Genomic DNA, 27,671 nt, shown 5'->3' on the forward strand with positions numbered 1-27,671 from the left:
TGTTATGCAAAAATATAAAATTGCCACACAATACAGCTGAGAACATGTCAAAGAAGGAACACCTTTTTAAAATTAGTACTGTTAACTTGAGCAGCTAGCAAAATAAGAGCATCTACATGCATTTCTGAAATAAAAGTAATCTAGAACTCTGATCATTATAGTTATTTATAATGTAAACCCTCCATATTTTCTTCCAAAATTGCCATTTTGCAGAGAGATTATTAGGGGGAGAGCAACATTTTGAGCCAAAATTGGAGACAGTTGAGAGGTTTGGATATTCCTAATTCTATAAAGCGATTTATTTGCAAGTACCTCTCAACCTCTTAATGCAGGAAATCTGGATAAGGCCAAATATATTGGGGGAACATACAAACAACACTAAAATGACAGCTGACAGAATAACAGGTCTTGCTTTAGCATGCATTTTTCTGAAGGTTATAACATCTGAAACTCAATGTCTGTCGTTATTTAGTGACTTCATTCCTAAATGATTTGGCAGAAAACCACAAATTTTATGAGGAACAAACCAAAAATAAGAAGAAAAATGTATTCATTCTGCAAAATTCTGGACAGTTGAGAGGTATAGTTCAGCCGGGGCTGTCTGAGCTTGCTGCCCTCCCCCCTCACAAAATCATGGTCGAATGGACCGTCCCCCCTGCAGCCTTTCCAATGTCCCATTCCTTGGTTATTTCGCCCCATTTGCCATAAACATTGTAATGTGCATACTGTTTTACTTCTGCGATGATATGGATTTCATTTGAAAGTTTTATTTTATATTTTACAGCATAAACCCTAATAGATATCTGCTAAACAAAGCAATGCAGTCTCACAATGAAAATAGACTTAGCATTAAAACTTCTCTGCCCTTGACACTCACACATTCATTGAAACAGCATTGAAACCCACATTCAAAGAAATTACATTTTGTCAGTGGTAGATAAAGATTAATTCTGGGCTGTTTTCAAATCATAGGCCCCTTGAACACAAAACATACACATGCTCTTTGATACACCTTCCTGACTGTATTAAATTATATTCCTTGTACAATACAGTACAGTTGTTAGAGGGCATTTTAAATTTATTGTCTTGAACATTTTTCCAGTAAACAATGAAACAAAATGCATGCACCAATAATGACAAAACTGCTCAATTCAGAACATTTCCATCATAAAAGTCTACTCAAACTTCTGCAGTCCACCAGTATCAGTAAATATGCACGATCTCTGAAGAAGTAAAAGTCATCTAAATAATTCTACATTAAAGAAATACGGTAACTAATGAAGAGGTTACTGCTAGCAAACAACTTTATATGTCATTGTTTCATCTACAAATAAAGTGCCTGTTGCCCTTGAGGAATAAATTGCCTATGTTGCATTAAAAAAATGATAATGCTAGTAATATCACAATAAGGAATGGATGACAAACTAATAACAGGTTCATAGTTACTAGGTATCTTTGCCAAAGAGGACTGCAGCATCCATTCCCTTTACAATAGAGTACAGTATCAGCAATGGCTCTACCTACTGTGGGAGTAGAACTCACAGCCTTCTGCATCAAAAGCAAGTACACTACCTGTTGTGCTATTTACAATGTAAGCAGACTCGGCATATGCAGCACTAAACTTTTGTTCTCCTGTAGCTCTCAGCTCCTTGTAAAATCTACTCGACACTCAGCTGTATCTCTGAACTTTGTAGCACAAGAAATCTGGAAAAAGCCAAAATTTATTTGGGGGCGGGGACAAAAGCCCAAAAACCAGGGACACATTTTAAGCATTGCTTGTATAATGTTGGAAAGTTGCTAGAATAAAATGCTGTGTTACCACCATATATTTCACTGCCAAGTATTGAACCCAGGACCCTGTGCAAAACAGCCAAAGCAACATGCCACTATGCCAAATCATCTATTTTTATGAAAGAAAGGAAGACTGAAACTTAAATGGCTACCATTTAGTGAATTCAGTTCTCACCATAGCTGTCAACATCTTAGCACAAAACACCTGAACAAAGCCAATAATGGGGGAAGACAGCCCCCCCAAACATATTCAGTGAGTTCAGTTATCATCATAGCTCTCAACCTTGGCACAAAAAACCTGGACGAAGCCAATAATGGGGGAATATAGTCCAAAAATAGGGACAAATATCCACTGAGGACACCAGAGCAAACCCACACAAACACAGGGAGGACATGCAGACTGCACACAGAAGGCACCCCAGCCAAGAATCAAACCAGTCAACCTGTAGCGGACAGGCAACACTGCTACCACTGCACTACTGGCTGTGTTAAGTAAAGTAACAAAAATACAGAAACCACAGATTTTATGAGGAACAGAACAAATATGAGGCAAAAATCTGCAAATGTTTTACAAATGGTGGTGGGTAGGGAATTCAGACTCTTGTCACATGGGCTCAAGCCTTATTCTCTACCCACCACTATGAAGCAGCTGGGGCATTTTACACACACACACACATACACACACACACACACACACACACACACACACACACACACACACACACACACACACACATTTCTCTGTCCACCATAAACACCCTACCTGTCTCTGTACTCAGCTACGTCCTCCACAGCGATCATCTGTCCTCAGACCAGCTCCTCCGTAGCAGTACTGCAGCCCGATCGGTCCTCCATAATGGCCCGCACATGCCGTTGGGTCTCCCGTGAGATGTGAGGAGGCTGGAGCCTCCTGCTGTTGGTCCAGCCTGCGGACGATGCAGTCCGGTGGCCTTCCGGTTTGTGCAGTCGTCATCGCACAGACCTCTGGGCTGGAAGGGTGGAGTTCCTGTCTTCCCTATCCGGACTGCGTAACAGAGCAGTCTGGAGCTCGGAATGCCTGAGCACGTGTAGAGTTCTGGTCTGCCTAACACAGCAGTCAGGAACTAAGCACGCATGCGCGGAGTCCGATAATTTTTATTTTAATATGTTCTACGGTGGGGGGAAGGGGGAATTTATTTCATCCATTTTACAGGTGGAGGGGCTGCAGTCCCGCAGTCCTATAGCATGAGCCACCCCTGCTGTTCATAGCAAAGTGAAGAGTCTACAGTGATTATCGTATAACATTAAGGGTAAGTATCAACACATTTCTTTTAGTTGTTAATTTTTTTTGGTTTCTCTATTTGCATCATGCTGCAATATAAGGAAATTATTTACATGTCCTCACTTTCTAATCTGTTGTCTCCCATGTTCCTCACTTTTTACCCATGCTTCTGTATTTTAGACACCTAAACTCGTGTTATCATTGCACAGATGGATCAATTAATGTGGTAGATTATGTCACAGGGAAGGGTTAATATGTGAGTGTGTGTGTGTGTGTGTGTGTGTGTGTGTGTGTGTGTGTGTGTGTGTGTGTGTGTGTGTGTACACAGAGAGAGAACAAAATGTTTCAGAGAAGTTCATCTAGGTCAGTATATCATTCATTCATGTGTATAAGAAGGTGTTTTTTTCACAACACTGACAAAATACATCCACCGAGCACCCCCCTACATATTGTGATATCCCTTTCATAACAGCAAAAATGTAATGAAATTTATGCTTTTTCATAACTGACTTAAGGTTGTATAGTGAAGTCATAGATGCATGAGCTAGTCACTAATCCTGATTTGTGAGTAAGGTAGGCAGGACTGGAGTGGGGCTATTCCACCTATTTTAATTGATTGTCAAGGGTTATAACATTTCAAATATATGGAATTTTTGTATGGAATGTTCAGGGTAATCATTTTAAAGACTCTTTTGTCAAATTGCTGTGCACTGTTGTATAGATTCATTTGAAAGTGTCATCTCACAGTCATTTTTGTAAACAATGTTTTGGATCTGAGTTACAAAGTTCAGTATTGCTGTTAAAATGGTGATTATATATGGTAAAAATGAAAGTTCAAACTGTTAGGTTTTGGCAGATTTATGGACATTCGTTGACAATGTTAAAAATGTGTTTCCATTTCAACTGATTATTGTTCAGTGTTATAAATGTTCAGTTTTTTTAGGAATTATGATAATATTTACATATTTTTTTATTTTTGTGGAACTTCTTGGAATACAGCAAGGTATGGCAATTTGTCTTTGTGGACTGGTTAGCAAAGATGAAGCTTCAGGCCTCATGGCTGTAACTGCTGGGTGGGGGTTGGGCATACCTCTCAAATGTCCTTGAATTTTAGGAGAAAGTGTGGTGGATTATATTTAATAAACAATGACAATAATTAGAGTTATAGACTTATTTTGCTCCAGAAACTGCATGCTATTTCACATTCTCTTATTTTCACAACTCCTCATGTTAATGGTACTTATATCTTAAAAAGTGCCTCAGATTATCTTTGAATTTGTTCCTGATTCTGGAGGTAAGAGGATGAGAACTATGGGGTTGAGGATGACTTTTGAAAGTAACTTGACATTCTTGTCATTTGCTCAGTTTTAAGCAATCATTACAATTTGGCTTTGCAGGACTAGTATGTATTTGTGAGAAATAAGATGGACTACTTAACCTGACACCTGATATACACAGACAGAGGAGGTATAACTGCTGGGGATGTTTGCAGAGGAAAATGGTTTGCTACCTGCTGTTTGTCTATTATTCTGGCTTTGCTGAACTAGTGTGATTTATAAAAAGAACTTAGAATATTTTAATGTGTGGCAACTGTTATACTTGAAATGAAGATTAAATCCATTCCAATTGCAAGATGGTTGTCATCTTTTTTATCACAATCCTGCATCTGAATTGCACATAGATGAGGTTATAACTGCATGTTGGGGATTGTCTGGATGAAAGTAAAAGACCTTCCTGTGACTTGCTCAGTTTACAGTAATTTCCCAAAGGCATAAAAAATGCATCAAAGAATAACCAGGCCTTCAAAGCTTCTGAGATACTGGTGGTCCCTACACACCAAGGCTGTCTAAGCCGATTCTGACAAGGACTTAGTAGTAGCCTCTGTCCTGAATCCTGTCTAAAATTAGCCCTGCTCACAAGTGTACACAGAAGGTTGCATTACACATTGTGTGGGGAGCTACTGACTATGTCATTATTTCTTTAACTTTCCTACCAAACCTTGGAACCCACCAACTTGTGGTAGGCTGGGGACATTATATTCATCATTTTTTTAACTTTCTTCACATACTTCAGAGAGGTACACTAAACTTGTTCAAGAGCAGTGTACTACCTAAAAGTAAGTTAGAAACATTTTTAATTATTTTTTAAATTTTCCTGACAATCACACATCAGATGAATATACAGGTGTCTATCTTATAGGAACAGATACAGAAGTATTCTATTTATATATGTCTGAAAGCAAATATGTTCTAATTGTTTGTTTCAGTTTTGTCCAAGTGTGACACTAGAGGGGTGCACAAAATGTGGCCAACTTTTATGAGTTGGGGTGAGAAGGCATAAGTTCATAAGAAAATGAAAAATAAAATGACACTATTCAGGCTAATTGGCTGACCAGGAACAGTGATTCTTTTAAATAGGGCACATATACCTTATCTACTATCCAACTGTCTAAGGATTGTTTAAATGATATCAAACTGCTTGACAGATGAATATCATTTGGAATATTACTCTGCAAAATGGACATTTTGTTAATTATATAAGAAAATATTGGTTGTTTTACACAAATGTATCTGAAAATTAACATGATTATGTCAAAGACTTATCACTTGAAAAATCTCAATACCCAACACTGACTGCAAAACTGGATCTTGATAAGTATGGTAATTATTGATAAGTGCTGTAACTTTAATAAGTTAAATCCTTAACTTTATGATTTTTTTTGAAAGCTTTCTTTGTATATCTTGCAATTTATGTAACTGCCTTTATCTATACAGAAAAAATATGTTTTGCTCTATAACTGGTCAAATAACAGATTTAAATACTGAGATCAAACAGTCTTCATCCCTTGCCCTTAGTGATCTAAAATGTGCCAAATTTTTACAGCCTGACTATAAACATTATTAGCATGTTTTTCAAAGTTTAACTTTGAGGAGATCATAATACCAAAATCTTTATAAAATTCAAATTCTTTCACTAAATTGTCTGACAGATATATTGGTCTACATAGAATGTTATTGTCAAAATACATATTACATTTCTCACTGCTAAATTTTACACCAATTATCTTCACCTATTCCATTAAAGCATTCAAATAAGTATTTAAGTTTTGATAATCTCTTTTATTCTGCAGTGTAAACTGAATTTTACAATTATGTCTATCTGTATAGCCAAAATACTTTATTTTTTTGGTATATTTAAAATATCATATTAAAAAGTACAGGTTCTAATACAAATCCCCAAAGGATAACAGACTGCACTAATATGGGATTGGATAGTATACCTTTAAATTTAACATTTTGATATCTAGTAGCTAAGCATTCCACAATCCATCCGGTAATTTAATCATTAAAATGTCATTTATTCATACAATTATTTATCACATTAAATATCAAATTATCAAATGCTTTTGACAAATCCAAAAATTTACACCAGGTTACAATCCCTGCTCCAAAGCTTCAATAACATGGTCATAAAAACATATTAGTTAAAGGTGATCTCCTTTTACTATAGCCATGCTATCTAGATCAATGAAGGAAAGATTAGTTCCAATTTTATATAACAGATCAATAAGACAATTTTCAAAACATTTTCCTAAGTCTGTAGTTAAACTGATTGGTCTACAATTCTCAATGTTTTCCTTTTTTACCTTTTTTTAAATTGGAGTTATATGAGAACATAAGTTGAAATAAAAAGTTGTTATAAAGTGTATGAAGAATAGGAAGTAATATGATCTTAATATTACCCAGTAATAAACCAGGAATCTTATCTGGACACAATGTTGAGGTTTTTTTTATTTTCCAGAAAGCTTCTAATATGGATTTTTAGCAATATAAGGACACTTCCTATTAGAAATAATATGGTTAAAGTAATAATAAATTGCAGTATCTGTAGGATTTACAACACTTTATTTGGATATAACTCCTCAAGTAAGCACTTAGTAAGTGCGAGAGAGAGAGAGAGAAATAATATGGTTACCCTTGTCAGTATTATCACTAAAATCAAATGCAAAAAAATGTATTACATTTATTTGATATGACCCAAGAATCACAAATCACGGTTGCCAGCTTTATACGTTTCACTAATAGAGATATTAATACTCAATGAACTGAGATATTTGTAAATATTTTTTTAATTTGCTGTCTTGTGAACTATTTTAAACTTGTAGTAATTTCTTATCAATCTAATTTTGCTTTTTAATTCTTTAGAGGTGTTATTATATATTTTCTTATTCCTAGTGGTAGGGTATTTTTAATGCACTCTAAACTTTTTTTTAAGTCTTACTTAAATCATTATTCTACCACAAGAAATATGCTGTTACCTCTTTTTTCTCAGTGTGAGGAAGCAATGTTGATTTTACATAAGAATGCAGCAAATCTTTAAGTAACTGATACACAATGGTCAAGGAGCATGTACTTAACTTACTCATATCCTTTTCTTAAATAGCATGAGTCAAAGTACTATAATCAATTCAAAACTGTTTCTGAATAAATTATTTTTTATGAGTCTTAAACTTCAGATCAACATTAAAGAACTGTGGTCAGATAAATCAAGTGGCAAAGCTACACTGGTATTAACAAAAAACTGGGGAAATTAATAATGACATAGTCAAGCAAATTTCATTTTCTTGTATTTTTAAAAACAAGTTGAGTCATTCCTCAAATTGCTATCATGTTCAGAAATTCTTGCTCTAAGTGTGTTTTACTAGTTAGATATAACAAAGAAATACCAAGGTAGTTAACATCACCCAGAAGAACAATGTTGTTATAGTCTAATGTTTTTTTCTAAATTACTCAAATACTTCATATGCTCTTCGGTCCTCATGCTAGGAGAATGATAACTCAGTATATTGTGAATGTCCAATTTATTTCTATCATTTTTTTTTTTAATTTGAACTATTAAACATTCCAACCCTGGTATCAATTCAATTAAAGTGGATGGGATGGATGAATAAACCCGCATAGCAATGGTTCTACATTCACCATATTCTCTCAGACATCCATACATTTTATAATTTTTTATTTCAAAACAGGGAGTGCTTCATGACTCTATTGCAATTATTTCTACTCTTCATCATACACTAAACCTAACAGTTCATTAACTCTGTTACCCACACTATGTTCATTACACAAATAGCACTTCAAAAGACTTTTCACAGTTTATTTTACTTGATACAAAACATGCACCACACCTTTTTAAATATAATTTATCTTGAGTAAACATTGATTGTTCCTAAACAAAATCCTTCTAATATTTAGTTAACTTCATCTGATAAACTGTTTTAAGCTGCCATGACCAATTGTTTGAACATGTGAGCTTTAGTATACATATAGTCTGAAAAAATCATAGATGATATAATTTCACATAAAACAAACTCAATTTTACTCATCTGAAATAATTCAATAATACCTAATATTAAATTTTTCATTTGAAAACTTAAGATCATTTACACCTAGTTGGATTACATACAAATGATATTTTGAATAACTAGTAAACAGTTTATTCACTTTTTTTTCTGCATCTTGTAATCTTAACCCTGGTAAGACAGATACTGTGATTAATTCTTTATTGAAATTACATAAATCTGTATCCAGAGGTTTTAGCATGGAATCACTAAGTACTAACACTCCTCCTGTATCATCTAAAGAAATGGTACTCTTCCTTTGTTATAATTATACTGTTTTCTGTATCATGTGAGCATTCTCCTTTATATACTTTCTATCTAACTTTCTTGTTGTAACATTTTTACTTATTACTCCCTCTAAAACTGGTGAATTTATTACAATCTTCTGCTAAAACTGTATTTAATATTTCATCAATATCAATGCATCTCAGTTTATCATCCATTACAGCATCAATGTCACTCACCAACTTATTAAGATGATTGTTATTCTTGGTTTGACACATATTTGTACCAAAGCTGTTGAGTACTATAACTTTTGTATATAATCCGTTGTCTTTATAATCTACATCAACTAACCCTTTCGATTCTTCACATAAGTGTTGGTTTCATTTTCACTGTTTTCCAAACCTAACTCACTAACCTCATTTATCTGTGACAAATAATTACTATCATTACTTGTAGCATTTTCTTTGTCTCCCTTACTGTCTTCTAATGTGAAAATGGCTAATATAACATCTCTCTTCTTTTTACACTTGACCTTGTTCTTATTTTTTTGTAATCTTCTTCCTTTTTTTAATCTTCTCTCTAGTTTATGATTTCTCTGCAGTCTATAATGCATATACATATGACAGCAGAAACATGAAATACGACTGTAGTCATTTGTTCCTTAATTTTCATCCTAATTTAACACTAATCAAGGATATACAAAAAGTGACTAATTTTGTTATGGTGACATAGGAAAGCAGGTACTATTTCCAGACAAATGTATCATCACATTCATGTTTATTGCACATTGCTGTGTGCGTAACTTTGAACATTAAACCTTGGACACAACTCATTTCTTCCTTGAAATTAAAAGCTATGATTGAATTTCTTTTAATATGTATGATGTTTGTTTAGGCCATCACCGAATCAAAATGTTAGAAAAAAGCTCGCATCAGAGCTTCTATAAACACATGGCTTCTGGTGCCTAGCAGTCTTAGAACTCCAGCTAAAATTAATAGGCTTGGTCAGTTCAGGTTTGTTGAAAAAATTCAGGGAAAACCAAAGTTGAAGAGTAGGACTGTCATTTTTTTCCCTTAATCAAGATTCTTGCTCAGGTCATCAATTAATAAAACAGTTGCTTAAAAAATTTAAAATGTACCTCAGCACATCTGGTACTCCCATGGCTTTTGGGGGCCTTATGAGCCCCATAGTTATTTCCACTGTAGTTATTCCATTGTATCCTTGATTAGTTAGGGTGTCTTGAAAGGATTTGGGGGAAAAGTAAAAGCTGAATACCAAGACTAAATTTTTTACCTTATTCAAGATTTTTATTCAGGCCATCTTTGCATGAAAACGTTGTTTAAAAAAAATGAGAACTGCACATCAGAGTGGTTGGAACCAACTCTAAGGTACCTGGTGCCTTTGCACTCCCCAGCCCCCTGGCTCAATGCAGTTATTTCCACTTCAGTTATTACAGAATAGGTTTGGACAGTTAGGGTGTATTACAAAGCTAAAAAACCAGGACCAAATTTCTTCCCTAAACCGTAAGCTTCACTCAGGCCGTTACTGGATGTAAAGCTAGTAAATAAATATAAAATGCTCCACAGAAAAAAGCTTCCAGAAACACCCATTATGCACCACAGGACAAAAGCATCCAGAAATACCTATTGTATCTTGCAACCCTCAGACTCTAACTCAGATAGTAGTCTTGTCTACTTAAAACATGTTAAAAGAATAAATCCATCAAACAAAAAAAAAAAAGAAGCATAAGACAAACTGTCAGGAAAAAGATGGAAAAATGAAATCTGGATGGTGTAAGTATGCCAAGAAGATGTGCGTGTGTGTGTGTGTGTGTGTGTGTGTGTGTGTGTGTGTGTGTGTGTGTGTGTGTGTGTGTGTGTGTGTGTAGAGGGGATGGGCAGCTGCGGGAAGAGGCATCATGAAACCATTTCACCTAGAGTGCCAACTGACCTCAGACCAACCCTGGTCAGGGAATAAAATGACTGCATGATTTTCTGTCTGTTTTCTAGTTGTGGGAGGGGAAGGGAGAAGTTGTCTTAATACAAGATCATCATTTGCTGAAAACTCTGTGTTAACTAGTGCTACTCATTCAATTCTGAAAGAAGATATCTTAAGCCATTTACTAATTGGTGTTAACCCAACATCAACCTAGTTACTAAAGTTTAACGTGCTATGTAGATCAATGGAAAATGGTCCACAAAGCCTTGTTTTTAGGGGATGTGCAGCAAATATTAATGCTTTTGGATATACAATAATGTCTAGGATCACAGCTGATGAAATAAGAAGCTATGAATAAAGGACTGGACAGCAATGTATTAAACATGAAAAAAAGTCGGATATGAATTTCAGTCAGGCATAGCCTTCTAACCCACATAAATAGCTGTACAGCTTTTTTAAACAATCAGGCTGCTTAGAGGGGCAGCAAACTATATATATATATATATATATATATATATATATATATATATATATATATATATATGTATATATATATATATATATATATATATTATGCATCTGTCATTTAAGAAAGAATCAAACTGAATACTAAATTAAATAAATTAGATAAATACAGAGGCATAGCTGGCTCAACCAGCACCCTGTGCTGCTCCCACCCCCTTCAGCTCTTCAAATGAAGAGCAAATTAAAAAAAAAAAAGTCTGCTCTGTCTACTAGCAGATGAACAAGGTGCCCAGATATATACCTCCCTCTCTCCTGCACCATCATTTCAATGAAAGAGCAAACAAAGAAAAAAAAGTCTGATACTTATAATGACACACCAGTCAGGTGGGCAGATATTCTTTCAAAAAGACAAAAAAAAAAAAAAAAAAAAAAATTCTTTTAAACCATAGCAGACTGTTTGCTACAGTTTAGAATCTACACTCAGAGCTACAGCAGTCAGGTTTCAGTATAATATATATATGGGTCCCTATCAGAAGCTTGAGTTTTCAGAAACTCAAAATTGATATGGTCATAACCATATGATTGAGTTTCTGAAAACCCAAAGATTTTGAATGGAGATCATGGTACAGGGAGGATCGATGAAGCTACCCTTTTCCCCAATGTAGTGCAATCTCAGAGTCGGTATACATAATATGCATGGGGTGTGGGGGTGCAGGGGGTCTTGCCCACCTGCAAGAATGTAGAAAAAAATGTAGATTTTTGTCGTTTATTGAAGTTCAAGTTTTTGGAAATTCGAGCTTCTGACACAGACCCATATATATATATATATATATATATATATATATATATATATATATATATATATATATATATATATATATATATATATGTGTGTGTGTGTGTGTGTGTGTGTGTGTATATATATATATATATATATCTGTATATATACATGGATTCCACACACAAGATCAAAGGTTCACTACTTCGAAATAGTGTATGGAATGCACACTGCAGCGAAAGTGTACTTAATTGGAAGTGCACTTATGCGAAGTTCAGTACAACGAACGGGCGTTGTACTGAACTTCTGTGCAGTACTCACGGACCTTAGGGTTAGGGCACAGGTCATGGTATAAATCCTCCTTAAAATCCTCCAAAGCTAGTTACGAAAATAAAATTGCCAAAGATTCCAAAGACAACCACAAGGCATTCTATAACTATGTCAAGAATCTAAATGGCAATGCTCAGATCTGCTCTGAGCTAAAACAGAATGGCATTAAATATACTGATCCCAAGGATATTGCCAATATCCTGGCAGATCGATTCAGTGCCAACTTCACCCCCCTCTCACCCCCTAAATGGCCCATCTCAATACCGGAAGATTGCCAAATTCCAGTAATAACGGCCACACAGGTAAAAAACGCAGTCTACAAAGCTAAGAATACAGCATCCATGGGACCAGATGACATCCCAGGCTGTGTACTACATGAACTACAATATGAACTGGCACCTCACCTAAGTGTCATGTTTAATCATAGCCTCACCTCAGGTTTCGTGCCCACTGAGTGGGGCACAGCTACAGTTATCCCACTCCACAAGGGGGGATCCACCTTGGATCCTGGAAACTACTGTCCCATCAGTCTGACAAGCCTTATCTGCAAGGAATATCATGGAACTTATAAACAAAGATATTGGCAACCTTCAAATACTGGACCCCACCCAGTTTGGGTTCGTGAAGGGCCGCTCTTGTCTCCTGAACTTGATTGACTTCTTCAAATCAGTCTCTAGAGCCATGGACAAGGGTAAGGTGGTCCACACAGCCTATCTAGACCTTGCCAAGGCCTTTGACACCATCCCCCACTCTGGAATCATAGATAAACTTACTAAGCTGGGCATTAATCCCTATGTCACCCAATGGGTTGATAACTGGCTTACTGATAGAACCCACACTGTAAAAGTAGCCAACTCCAAATCCAGCTCCAGACAAGTGACAAGTGGAGTACCTCAGGGTTCAGTCCTGGGGCTGCTCTTGTTTGGCATCTACTTCTCTAAAGTACAGGCCAACACTAAGGGACTCGGGATAACAAAGTTTGCAGATGACTGGAAACTGGGAACCATTATTGAATCCCCAAATGATGTGGATACTCTACAAAAGGGCCTTACAGAAACAGATGCTTGGTGCCAGAGCCATGGGCTCAAGCTCAGTGCCAAGAAATGTATAGTTATCCCCTTTGGGAAAAAACATGTATCCATGAATTACCATATAGGTGGCAGTACACTAAACACCGAAAGTGTGATAAGAGACATAGGGACACAGGTGGACAGCAGTCTCACCTTCGATAACCACATCGCCACAACAGTCAGGAAATCCTTCTATGTGGCACACCTCATCACTAAGGGCTTTTCATCCAGAAAAAAGGAGGTCATTGTCCCACTGTACTCATCCCTCATTAGACCCATTATAGAATACAATGCCCCATTTGGTATGAACCTCTCAAGACATCTGCAACAACTGGAAAGGCCACAGAAATACCTCACTAAAAGAATCACAGGCCTAAAGCAGATGCCCTATGCTGACCTCCTTAAAAAACTCCAGCTATACTCTGTTGCATATCGTGTACTCAGAGGCGATCTTTGCTTAACATACAAGGCCATGTCAAACCCAGAGCTGCTGGACATGCTACACATAAAGAAATCCCAATCCCTCAGAGCCACACGCTCCAGGGAGCTAAATCTTGTCATCACAATAAACAAAACATGCTGGAGGGATAGGTTCCTGACCCAGAGACTCCCCAGACTCTGGAATAGATTGCCCATACATGTCAAACAGAGTGCCTCTTTGGTCATCTTCAAAAGGAACCTTGACGATTGGATGGGAGAAAGGAAATTCATCCCGGGGATCACGTCAGTCGCCCTGCTAGACAGGGGTCCAGGGAAGTAAATAGTGTGGGAAGAAATAGCCAGGGAATTGTTATGGCTAGGCTTGTATAGGCCCTATGGCTGATAGCCTAGTACCAACCTATGAACCTATGAACCTATGGTAAGGGGATAGCCCTAAGGTCCGTGACGACTGCAGCGCAGTGAAGGACAAAGCAATGTCCACCACTATGATGCGATAGTCACGAACCTTAGGGTTAGGGCATGGGTTAGGGTAAGGGGATAGCTTTACTAACTATCCCCATACCCTAACCCGTGCCCTAACCCTAAGGTCCGTGAGAATCGCACCATAGTGGAGGACATAGCTTGTTTTTTTTATGTCCTCCACTGTGCTGCGGTACTTTTGGTGAAGTGCACTTTTGCGGAAGTTCACTTTCATTAAAGTGAACTTTCGCATAATTGAGGCTTCCTATTACAAGTTCGAAGTTGTGAACTTTCGTTCTTGTAACAGGAATCCATATGCACACATATATACATATATACATATATATATATATATATATATATATATATATATATATATATATATATATATAGATACATATATACACACATACACACACACACACACACACACACACATATCTATCTCTCTCTCTCTCTCTATATATATATATATATATATATATATATATATATATATATATGGGAGCACTACAGAATCCTGAAAGCCCAAACTCCTGAAGCCCAAAATCCTGAGACGAAAATCCTGAAAATTCAAAATACTGAAAACTCTAAATCCTGAAAACACACAGGATACCAACACTCACTATATTCCAGCACAAATACATACAGAACCATACTACCCTTCCCTACACTAAGTGCAATCTTGTAGTTGATATATTTAAATAGCAATTGGTGTGGGGGGGTGCAGCCCTCCCACATGGGGGGTGCAGTGGGGCGCAGCCCCCCCATTGCTTATACTTGAAGAACAGTAATATAGTTTGTGTTTTAGTCATTTCTGTATGTACTTGTGCTGGAATATGGAGTATTGGTATTCTGTGTGTTTTCAGGATTTTGAGTTTCCAGTATTTTGAACTTTCAGGATTTTGGTCTCAGGATTTTGGTCCTCAGGATTTTTGCCTTTCAGGATTCTGTAGTGCTCCAATATATATGGGTCTAAATTACCAAATCGAAAACCCGTTTCAGCGAACATACAAGACCAACACGTATAGCGTGAACCGCAAATATGCCGAACCCCCTAAACAGCGAAATTTCAAATCTCGAATCATCATAGTCTGAAAACACACACCACCACGCGCTACATACCCAAACATAATAAATAATCCACATACATACACTAACCAAACCCTACTTCTAACCCTACACTAAACCTTACATACACTACTATCTATGCACTTACCTTAACCTGCACCCTAACCCTAAGGTCCGTAACTATCACACACTTACCTTACAGAGCTATACTGCAGACGGGCCAACCATGGTCCGCGCTATACGTGTCAGTCTTGTGGTGTTTGCTGAAACGGGTTTTTGATCTGGTAATATAGACCCTATATATATATATATATATATATATATATATATATATATATATATATATGAATCTAGGACTGTTGAACGAAAGTTCAACAGTCCAAATCCACTATCACCAAACACACTTTAACAAAAGCGCTTTCACTGAAAAAACGTTTTCGCTAAAGTGAGTTACAAAAAAAAATCATTAAATCTACTTTTACGCAGGGGGGCAAACCCCCATGTGCCTCCCACACCCCCTCTACTTTAATAGTCTCACTCCAAGATCGCACTACAGTGGGGAAAAGGGAATGTTCCCTTATCCACACCGTAGTACGACTGGCACAACAGGCATACTTACGTGAAAATGTTGCTTCGGTGAAAAGCGTTTTCATGTAAGTATGCCCGCCCATTCGCGATTCTGTGAAAAGTGCATTTGTGCAAGAGTCCTAGACCCATATATATATATATATATATATATATATATATATAGGTCTACTTCTCCTCATTGAAAGTACACTTTATCGAACACTGAAAGCCAACTCCACTTTAGTGAAAGTGCAGTTCAATGAAAATTCTCTATCGTGAACCACACTTTACTGAACAACAGTTAGCAATTCTGGGATCCTTTGACAGAACAAGTGCAGTGCTTTTTCATTGTTTTTGAACTTTGTAATGGGAGGAGAACCAATACTGCAGATGGAACTTGGTATAGATCACGGTACAGTGAGGATAAGGAAATATACCCTTTTCCCCACTGTAGACCAAGCTCAGAGTTAGTATATATAAGGAACGGCGGGTGTGGGGGACTCTGCCTCCCACATGGGGGGGGGTGTAGGAGGGCAATGCAAAAATGGGTTTGCAGTGTTTATGTTAGTGTTTTTTTAGTATGGTAAAGTGTGGTTCTTGAACAGCACTTTTGCTAAAGTGGAGTCATCTTTCTGATATTCGATAAAGTGTACTTTTGCTTGAGAACTAGATCCATATATATATATATATATATATATATATATATATATATATATATATATATATATATAGATATACATATATATGTATAGTGTTACACTGCTCAGGTCTGACCGCAAATGCAATACCAGCTTTTGATAGCTGGCATGCATTAAAGAATAATTGGGATGATGAATGGATTGGATGGATGATATGATCAAGCCTACTAACATTTTCTGCCTGGGGCATTTGCACCCTTTGCTACTGCATAAATGTATAATTATTGGTAGATAGTCTAGTCAATATTTTAAGATTTGGGTGTTTTTATTTAATCTTCAACTGACAATTGCTCCAACACAAGTTAAACCATGTTAACAATTGGTACAAGGACAATGATATCAAATTAAATATAAAAAAAAAATGTAACAAAGCTCATTTTGCTAACAAAATAGTTTCACTTACCATATAGGAACTGCACCCCTCCAATCAGACACTGTTGTAAGGGATCTAGGCACTCTTGTTGATAACTCCTTGTCAATTAACCATCATGTCAGTTTGGAAAGCCTTTTATCTGGTCCATCTAATTTCCAAAGGCATCTCCACTCAATCTGGAGAAGTTTTAATTCCCATTTACTCGTATCTTATCAAACCCATTATTGAATATAATTCACCTTTTGGAATGTATTTATCCAAACATATCACACAACTTGAGGGACTTCAGAGAATCATAACTAAAAATATCAATTGCCTCAAAAATCTTAGTACTTAAGAGAGACTGCCAGCCCTTTCTCTGTTCTCAGACTCTTCCTTGGAGATTTATGTCTAGCCATTTGTGCCATGAAAGATCCAACCCTATTTGACCCCCGTGTTCCTTTGAAGAACTAATGGTACATCACATACTCAGTTAAAGGAACTAAACCTTCATCAGCAGATAAATAAGACATACTGGAAATCATTCCATAATGTATCCCCCACCTCTGGAACAAACTTTCACTAAATGCCAAGCATAGTGGCACACTTGCCACCTTTAAGATAAATAGGCAGCCTCAAATTCTCCTCCAGTCTATCTTGCCTTTCCTTCCTTGAGGCTAGAAGGAAATTTTGAATAGGGTTTTGGCTAGGCTTGAAATGTTCTGCAGACTAATTGCCTAGTACTTACCAGTGAGCCTATGAACCTATATTTAATACTTACTGTTAAAAGAATATGATATGGAAAAGAGTAATGGAAGCTAGGGTAAGAAGGGACGTGATGATTAGTGATCAGCAGTATGGTTTCATGCCGGGAAAGAGCATTACAGATGTGACGTTTGCTCTGAGAGTGTTGATGGAGAAGTACAGAGAATGTCAGAAGGAGTTGCATTGTGTTTTTGTAGACTTGGAGAAAGCATATGACAGGGTGCCTACAGAGGAGTTGTGGTATTGTATGAGGAAGTCAGGAGTGTCAGAGATGTATGTAAGAGTGGTACAGGATATGTACGAGGGTAGTGTGACAGCGGTGAGGTCTGTGGTGGGAGTGACGGATGCATTTAAGGTGGAGGTGGGGTTACATCAAGGATCTGCTCTGAGCCCTTTCTTCTTTGCAATGGTGATGGACAGGTTGACAGACGAGATCAGACAGGAGTCCCCGTGGACTATGATGTTTGCAGAGGACATTGTGATCTGTAGTGAGAGTAGGGAACAGGTGGAGGAGACCCTGGAGAGATGGAGATGTGCTCTAGAGAGAAGAGGAATGAAGGTCAGCAGGACTAAGACAGAATATATGTGTGTGAATGAGAGGGAGGATAGAGGAATGGTGAGGATGCAAGGAGTTGAGCTAGCGAAGGTGGATGAGTTTAAATACTTGGGGTCAATAGTTCAGAGTAACGGTGAGTGTGGAAGAGAGGTGAAGAAGAGAGTACAGGCAGGATGGAGTGGGTGGAGAAAAGTGTCAGGAGTGATTTATGACAGATGAGTACCTGTAAGAGTGAAAGGGAAGATCTACAAGAGGGTAGTGAGACCAGCTATGTTATATGGGTTGGAAACAGTGGCATTGACAAAAAGGCAGGAGTTTGAGCCGGATGTGGCAGAGTTAAAGATGTTAAGATTTGCACTGGGTGTGACGAGGGTGGACAGGATTAGGAATACGTATATTAGGGGGTCAGCCCAGGTTGGAAGGTTTGGAGACAAAGTCAGACAGCAAGATTACGTTGGTTTGGACATGTGCTGAGGAGGGATGCTGAGTATATTGGGAAAAATATGCTAAGGATGAAGCTACCAGGTAACAGGAAAAGAGGAAGGCCTAAGATAAGGTTTATGGATGTGGTGAGAGAGGACGTGCAGGTGGTTGGTGTGACAGAGCAAGATGCAGAGGACAGGAAGAAATGGAAACAGGTGATCCACTGTGGTGACCCCTAACGGGAACAGACAAAAGAAGACTGTTAAAAGAATATGAACACAGTTATAGTGTGTGAAGTGTACTTAATTAGGTTGAATTTAACAGAAGAAAATGAAATGCACAGTCTTTTTAAGAAACATAAAATTCTATAGATAATATTCATTGACAAAAAATTGAAAAATAAGTAAAATAAACTATTATTTTTCAAAAGAGATATGAAAAAACATTGCTAGGACTCATTTCCCCATTTTAATAAATGCATTAATACACTAATAGCATTTCTGAGGAACAGACATAAAGAATGCATACCTGGGATGCCTGGTAAACCTGGATCGCCTTGAAAGCCAGGGGGTCCAGGGGGCCCATGAAACCCTGGCGCACCCACAACATTCTCGCCAGGCTGACCAGGTTCTCCTTTAAGACCAATTTCACCGTAATCACCTTGTTGTCCAGGAATTCCCGGTAGTGATTTCCCTTTTAAATTCAAGAGATATTTGTAAATGAGCAAACTGATACAGTCAGGTAAGAATTAAACACAAAGTATCATCAATATATACATTCTTAAAAAAAACTGATACAAAATCTACAATTCACATTATGATGCTTATATAAGCATTATGTTCTATAGAATACTTGTCAGACATCATTAAATGCCATTTTTTCTGATACAATAAAAATGATGAAACTCATTTTTAAAATATAATACTTTTCACTGAGTGTATATGTCATCACAGCAAATGTGGCACTGTGTAAAGGACTGGTAACTGGTCATTCTTGCAATATTTCTCTAGCAGTAAGTCATTTTTTATTTGATGTTTGCAAAAATTGCCAGTGGTTCTTCAAAGTGAATTTAGTAGGTCCCAAAATTTAAGAAAAATGTGATTTGCTGAATACGCTTCTTAACAATAACATGATGTAATGTAAAAATGGAGGATGTGTGCCAAGAATAAGCTAATATGGTTATGCGAATATTTTAAGCCATTGCTTATAAACAACTAGCATATGATAACTGCTGCTTGAGAAGAAAGTAATTGAATCATCATGTAAGAGCACGTTTAGTTTATCTTCAGACCATATGCACCCATTTTTTTCCAATATATACTTTCTTTTGTTTCAGTCAACCTTCTATTTTAAGAATATGAAGAAAAGCTACAGCATATTATTTTGAGTATTTTAACTGTGTCCACACTATCTGTTAAGTTCCCCAATGCCGTCCTTCTGTCATTATTCTGAGAACAAAAATCTAGCATTACATTACAGCATCACAGTTATAATTATGCATAAACCTACCGATGTTAGTGCATCTTCCTTCATTCTTCCTGAACCCATCAATTTGACATCCAGTCAAGTAAGGGATACCAAAATATTAACAACACATATATTGCTTTTCTAATTACTTATGTTACAAAGCTTCATCAGATCAGCTCTTTTAAGGACAAAAACACTAATTTATTCTTTTTTGAATTCTGAAGTTTTGATTTCAAAACAAGTTATAAGTGCTCGATTACTTTGTCTACAGTGCATGGTTCTTTTTTCCTGATATTTTAGGATTCTCAGCCAGCAGTTTTGCTGCTTACAAGTACCAGTTTTCCCTGTGATCTATTGTTTTTCCTTATGGGAGGAAGACGTTGTACCCCCTAAGGATAGAAAATGATTGTGCCTCACTAAATGGATCTGTGCTTTAATTACGAATAAACATATGAATTTTCATATCCCTGCACTCTGTCTCTCAGTCTATGAATCCCAGTAGTAAATGTTCTTTTAGCTTTTGCCACTGAGCTTGCTTATAATTAGGAGCTGTGGTATCTACCACCACTCATCTGTTTCTTTTTTCAAATATACCCAAAACGTTTGACCATCTAACTGGTATTCTTGACCTACATTATTAGTTCTATAACACATTTCCTTAACAGTTTTTGCTGCTGTACTTAATCTGTCAAAGTTTCATTCAGAAACACTTTCCTTCTGCAATTTTTGCAGTCAGACAAACAAAAAAGCCTGACAGTACCTTCAGACAAACTCACTCCCGAACCATCTTACACTTGTGTGCGCACCCTAACCCTAAGTTAAAACACAGACATACAAACACCCATACACTTCACCTACAGCAATATAGAAGCACAATACTAAATATATCTCCTTAGCTAGTCCTTACTTTAACTAACCAGTAACCCCCCCCCACACACACACACACAAACACAAACACACACACTCACTCCTTCCCTACTCCTTATTGTAATACTAACCTGCAAAAACTCAGACACAGATACTCCCACCCCTAATGCCAAAGCGTTTGGTGTATATTACAGTTTCAGCATTAAAACAAAACCTCATGTTCTCATGCAACTGATGTTCCTTCCTTCACCATTTCCAGTGCTGATAACTGAGACATGTCAAACAAATAACATGACATTAAATAAAGGATGAGATACAGTGACTCACACAGAAGAAGTTAAATGAAACACCAAATGCCAGTGAACAACCCTGGGTCTGATGAAGCGTTGTTTTTAATGCGAAAGCACTTACTTTTATTAAATAGTTGTGTGTTTATTATCGTTCATTGGTATTTGGCATTGGGGGGGGGGTATTTTGGAAAAAGAACAAGGGCAATCAATAAGAGAGTTACAAAAAGGTCAAAAAATTTCAGCCTTTGGTGGAAAAATTATGAGTTTTGAAGGGTTCAACATTTTTAAGTACACAGATTACCGTTACATAAACAAACTTTTTACTCTTTAAAAAAGGATTGAAAATTTTTCCGTCTAAAAAAAAAAATTATTTGGCTGACATACTGATTGAACTCAAATTATTTACTAGGAAACTGAATCTTCAGTAATTTTTTTAGGAAAGTCACAAAGATACTAACTGGGAAATTAACATTAATTTAAAGATAATTAGTTTGTTCTACCCACCCTTGCACCCAACAATAGCTAACTAAGAGAGGATTTTTATTCAGGACATTTACCAGCAGTTTTACAGTTCAAAAGGAAAACACTACAATTTAAGTAGAGAAGAAATAGTCCTGTTAAATGAGTTGCAAAGTAATGACTCATTGCGTGTAATGAAACCAGACAAAGGGAGTGGTCAACAAAGAAGAGTATGACTGTGACGTGCTGACAACTGTATATGATGTAGATAGATACAAAATTGTATCTATTAACCAAATTAACATTGCACAAAAGAACGTGCAGTTGTTTTTGGGATACTCCCTTTACCAAGGGGTAATTAATGAAGAAGTGTTTGAATTTCTTGTTAAAGAGCACCCAACTATACCTTCTGTATTTGGTATACCCAAAGTACTTAAGAATGTTAACAAACCGCCATACAGATTGATTGTAGCAGCTCAAAATATTATGACATATTCACTTGCAGTAGTCACAGATAGGCTGATTCAAAATGCCATACAGCGTATTGATTATTTTTATTAAAAGATTCTTGGGACTTTTTGAAAAAAAACAAAGAATTTTATACTGATGAAGCAGGGTTTTCCACAATTAATGTTGTTGATTCTTTTTCATCCATCCCACACAACCAAGGCTTAGGCTTATTTGGTGAGGCAGTTTCTGGACTGACAACTTTAAATGCTACATTGACCAATTTTGTGGCCAAAGTTATGGAAATCGTCTTAAAAAATAATTACATGATTTTTGGAAACAAATTTTTTCGACAAGTTAAGGAGGTAGCTATGGGTGCTAATTGTGTCCCAACCTATGCAAACGTAGTTATGTATACATGGGAGAAAAACATTTCTGTCTTGAGGTTTAACCAGTATTGGCACATATACTTAAGGTTTTTGGATGACATCTTTATTTTATGGAAGAAAACTGATGATAAGGGGGAGGAATTTGTGCAACTGATTAACAACAACAATTCTTTTTTGAGATTCACTCATAATTGCTCTGACAAATCAACAGATTGTTTAGACATTGCAATCTTTAAAAACAGGGTAGGAAAGACATTTGGTTCCAAGCTTTATAGGAAACTGACTTTTTCCAATAGTTACTTGGACTTTAGAAGTCAACACCCTTTTTACACTAAAAAGAACCTAGTGAAGGGTCAAATGGTTAGAGCGGCAAAAATGTGTTCAGATATCTTTTTAAGTTAAAATTGGGAAACCTAATAACTATGTTTTTTTGGAAAGAGGATATCCCAAACGGCTACTGTTAGAAAATGGGGAAAAAAATTTTGCGAGAATGGGTTACTAGGCATATTCCCCTATTAAATGCACAACACACCTCCTAGTAGGATAAACAAACTTCATGCAAACCAAAGGTAAATATGTTGAATAAAATCCAGTATGGAGTTTGAAACACAGCCAGTCTTTATTAAAATAAAAAACAAGTAGGTGAGCACTTTCACGAGTGAAATACCCACTTCATCAGACCTTAATACAACATTTTTTCTAAGTGTGTCTTATATAAAACTTTTGAAATTACAAGAACCAATGACAATAAGTAACACACATTTCATCATTCAATTGCTTAACTTCTTAAAAGGGCCATTATAAAATACACTTGTTAAAAGGGTAATGCCATCCCAAGAAATGTGTGTCTCATACTACATCAGTAAAAACTAAATATATACATATACAAGTAAATATTTGATATTAAAACATAAGTGTATATGTGGCTACCCATGTTAGAAGGTGTATGTAATATAAATGCAAACATTTTGAAACAATAATGTGTACGCAGTTTCATTTGAATAATGCTCTGGCTTTTAAAATGGGCTTAAGTGACAAATGTCCATTCAGACCCATTTTGCCATCTGCCCTAAGTCTAATAATCCATTTGATTTCTTGAGTTTCTGTATAATTAGACAGATCTCTCTCTCGTTCACTGTCCTTGATCTTGTCTATGACCATAAAACTAAACTGATGCTCAGAAGAGCTATTAGCTACATGCTTGACGAGTGCATTGGTCAGATTGTGCGTGGTAACACTGTAAAGATGTTCTCTAATGTGATCTTTCAGTCTTCTATTGGTCTTTCCGACATAGAAGACTTGACAACTTTACACTAAGCTAAATATACTATATTAATGCAGTTACAATCCGCATGCACATAACATTTAAACTGCTTAGTAGTAACTGGGTGGAGAAAGTGTCCACTACTATTAATATATGAACTACAAGAAAAGATCAAGAACAGTGAATGCGAGGGAGATCTATCTAATTATACAGAAGATGAAGAAATCAAATGGATTATTAGACTTAAGGCAGATGGCAAAATAGATCTGAATGGACATTTGCCACTCAAGCCCATTTTAAAAGCCAGAGCATTATCCAAATGAAAATGTGTATACATTATTGTTTCAAAATTTACACATTTATATTACATACACCTTTTTACATGGGTAGCCACATATACACTTATGTTTTATATTGAATATTTATATGTATATGTATATATTTAGTTTTTACTGATGTAGTATGAATCACACATTTCTTGGGATGGGGTTACCCTTTTAACAAGTGTATTTTATAATGGCCTTTATAAGACGTTAAGCAATTGAATGATGTAATGTCTGTTACCTATTGTCATTGGTTCTTGTAGTTTCAAAAGTTTTATATAAGACACACTTAGAAAAAAATGTTGTATTAAGGTCTGATGAAGTGGGTATTTCACTTGTGAAAGCGCTCACCTACTTGTTTTTTATTTTAATAAAGGCTGGTTGTGTTTCAAACGCCATACTGGATTTTATTCAGCATATTCCCCTTTTAGGTTCAAGAGAGACATAGTAGACAATAATGAAAAATCAAATGACTCCTTTTCAAATTCTATGGTTATCCAGTTTGGTAGTGAGAGTTAAGTTTTGAAAGAAATCATGACCAAAAACTGGGTAATCTTTAGAAGTAAGAGACTGAATATCCAACACCGTCAGAGGTGCAGTCGAGCTGTATACACAATTTAGGCAGTCCAACAATCCACCTTTCTAGGTTAATGTCAGTAAAAATGTTCGAAACACATCCACTATACTTAAAACGCTTAACTTTATTCACTCCATTTTTCGTCCCTTTACGTACTGAGACTTCATCAGAAAACAAGAAGTTCTTTAAAGCACTTTCTTTTATAACAGAAACAGTAAAACGCAACTTCCTTTAACAATTATGTGTGTAAATTAAATGCCATTAAAACCATTTTTTATTCATATATTATTAAAAGTGTGAAATGTCCTAAAATAGCTTAAACTAACTCATAACAAGTCTATAATATTCTCATAATTAGTTTAAAAATAACTCGTGTTCCATGAAAATGTGTTGTTGTGTCTTTCGGCTTTTCCCGGTTAGGGGTCGCCACAGCGGAACTCCGGTCCGCTAATGATTGGCAGTAGATTTTTACATGCCGAGTTGCCGGCTCTGACGCACAACCTTCAATGAAGGTATGCCCATTCATGCATGTCTCCACACAGAAGACGCTCTAACTGAGAATCGAACAGGACAACGTCTTACTGTGAGGCGACAACGCTACCACAGCACCACCACCGCAGTCAAAAATAAATAACATAAAAGTAAAACTAATACTCTACTGCCCCCTACTGACCACTAAAATATCTAGACATTAATTCTTAGATTAACAAGCCTATACATCTAATTATATTTATGTAAAAATCTAAGTGTATTGTTAAGAATTTATAAAAATTTTAATAGTGACTAGTGTATTAGCTAATACACACATATATATATATATATATATATATATATATATATATATATATATATATAAATATATATATATATATATATCTAATCTATATCTATATATATATATATATATATATATATATATATATATATATATATACACATATATATGCATGTATGTGTGTGTGTGTGTGTGTGTGTGTGTGTGTGTGTGTGTGTGTGTGTGTGTATATATATATATATATTTATTTATTAAAAAGTACATTAAATACATTACAAGAAGTGCCAATAAAAAATACAATACAAGAAGAACTAATAAAATCTAATAAAATCTAACATGAGGTATGGTAAAGAAAATATCACAAATGAAATATCACTATCTAAAAAGAGTGTCACAAGGTCTCTTTACAATCTTGCTGCTCTAATTTTTAGCAGTGGCATGATAGATATATTGTCATTTAGTCCAGGCTTTTCATTAGCCTGTAAATATATTTGCTAATACGTTTCTCTGTATTCTATATTTTCTTCCCACAGACCTCCCCTTATATTCAAAGGAACAATCTCTAACACAAAAAATATGAACTTAGACTTTTCACACACTAATGTAATGTAATACTATAAGAGTGTTCATAAATTCTTTTTTTAAGGGTCCTTTCCATTTTACCATCGTAGAATGCATTGCATACCTTGCAAATCTATTATTTCTGATGAAGTCTTCAGACAAATAGTGGGATATTTCTGATGAAGTATTCGGACGAAAAGCAGAATAATAAAGAAGTTCTACGCTAAAAGTCGGTTTGGTCTCTTGGAGTGCTTATCTTTCCTACCAGTGTTCTAAATAATTGTCAGTAAATGTTGGTCATAGAAAAACATATCAAACACCTTAATCATCAATTATAATAATCAAAACAAAAAACATAAAAAAAACAGTGATCACAAAAGTAAGCAACTGTGTTGCATTTGTAGTCACTAAAGAATTATAAACACTTTGCGCCCACACCCCCTGAGAGGGGGGCTCTGTTCACACACCTGGAAATTCTGGAACTAATTATAGGGTTGTACATCCATGGAGAAAGGGGAAAACTACTGAATTATTCTAAAGCTAATCTTCTGAAGTTCAACTGTAATATAATTTGACTACATTCACCACTGACAGGATATTCTACAAAACATAGCAAGCAATGCATGCAACTGATGACTAAACTAATGGAATCTACGTGTATGTATGTATGTATATATATATATATATATATATATATATATATATATATATATATATGTAGGGTCTATATTAGAAACTCGAAGTTACTGAACTTCAAATACCAATGGTCGACACCATAAAAATGCTAACCTTATCCATTTATACTTTCCATGGACATTTCTTGTTCCCATCTTATCTCATAGACTAGAATAGCATTAGACCAGCTTCATTTCTTAAAGAAATACTTCCAAGCTAATATCTTGGGTAATAACCTACCTAATACAGTAGAAAACACCACTGCAATGTGTCATGAGATTGCAGATATTAAACCATGCTTTCTTCGCAGTGGCGTAACTACGAGAGGCGAAGTGAGGCAATTGCCTCAGGGCGCCAAGCGGCAGGGGGCACTTTGGGCAGGGGCAGCTCATCCTATCAGACTGCAGCCCTCCCACTTAGAAAATAACAAAAAAAAAAAAAAATCTGTAAAACATAAAAACAGTCGCTCACTGCCAACTCTTTCATGAAGGTCACTTACTGTTTATAATGGCAGCCCTTGCTGTTGCAATATTTGAGAGGCCTGTTTTATACACAATAAAACTAATGATTTACAGTTAACGGCCTTGCAGACAGTGTTTGAACAACACTTCTGCAGTAGGCACGAGAGGTCTGCTGCCAGGACTACCTACAGGGCACTAGGCACTATCAAACGTCTCACTAGGGTAAAGATGGTCAGAAATTTGTTTAGAAAATTACATGTTTTTGTCTTGCATTACCATTCCAAGTTAAAAACTCAGTTGAGTTGCAGCACCTGTTGCATGTATTGCCATCAGACAAGTAAGACAAAACAAGCCGTTAGAAAGTACTATGGAAAAAGCTGACACCAACTCTGGATAACAAAGGTGGCAAAAGAGATGAGCATTTTTTGTTCTGAAGTAACCACGACAAGGTACCTCTTGACATACAGTTAAGAGCCACAAAAAGCAAGGAAAAATAACGTGGTTAACCTTTATAACTATAAATTT

General features: G+C 36.1%; 1 protein-coding gene across 2 annotated transcripts in view; it reads right to left on the reverse strand.

Moving 5' to 3' along the window:
- The window catches only part of LOC122800784 (collagen alpha-3(IV) chain-like), a 1,680,215-nt gene that overhangs the window by 1,054,815 nt on the left and 597,729 nt on the right, over positions 1–27,671 (reverse strand). For both annotated transcript variants that reach the window (XM_044070045.1, XM_044070046.1), the window contains exon 21: positions 19,120–19,284. In XM_044070045.1, the coding sequence (XP_043925980.1) occupies positions 19,120–19,284 (165 nt within the window). The remainder of the gene's footprint in view (positions 1–19,119; positions 19,285–27,671) is intronic.

The sequence above is a fragment of the Protopterus annectens genome, chromosome 4.part1 (assembly GCF_019279795.1).
Source record: "Protopterus annectens isolate FY-2018-M chromosome 4.part1, PAN1.0, whole genome shotgun sequence".
Lineage (NCBI taxonomy): Eukaryota > Metazoa > Chordata > Ceratodontiformes > Protopteridae > Protopterus > Protopterus annectens.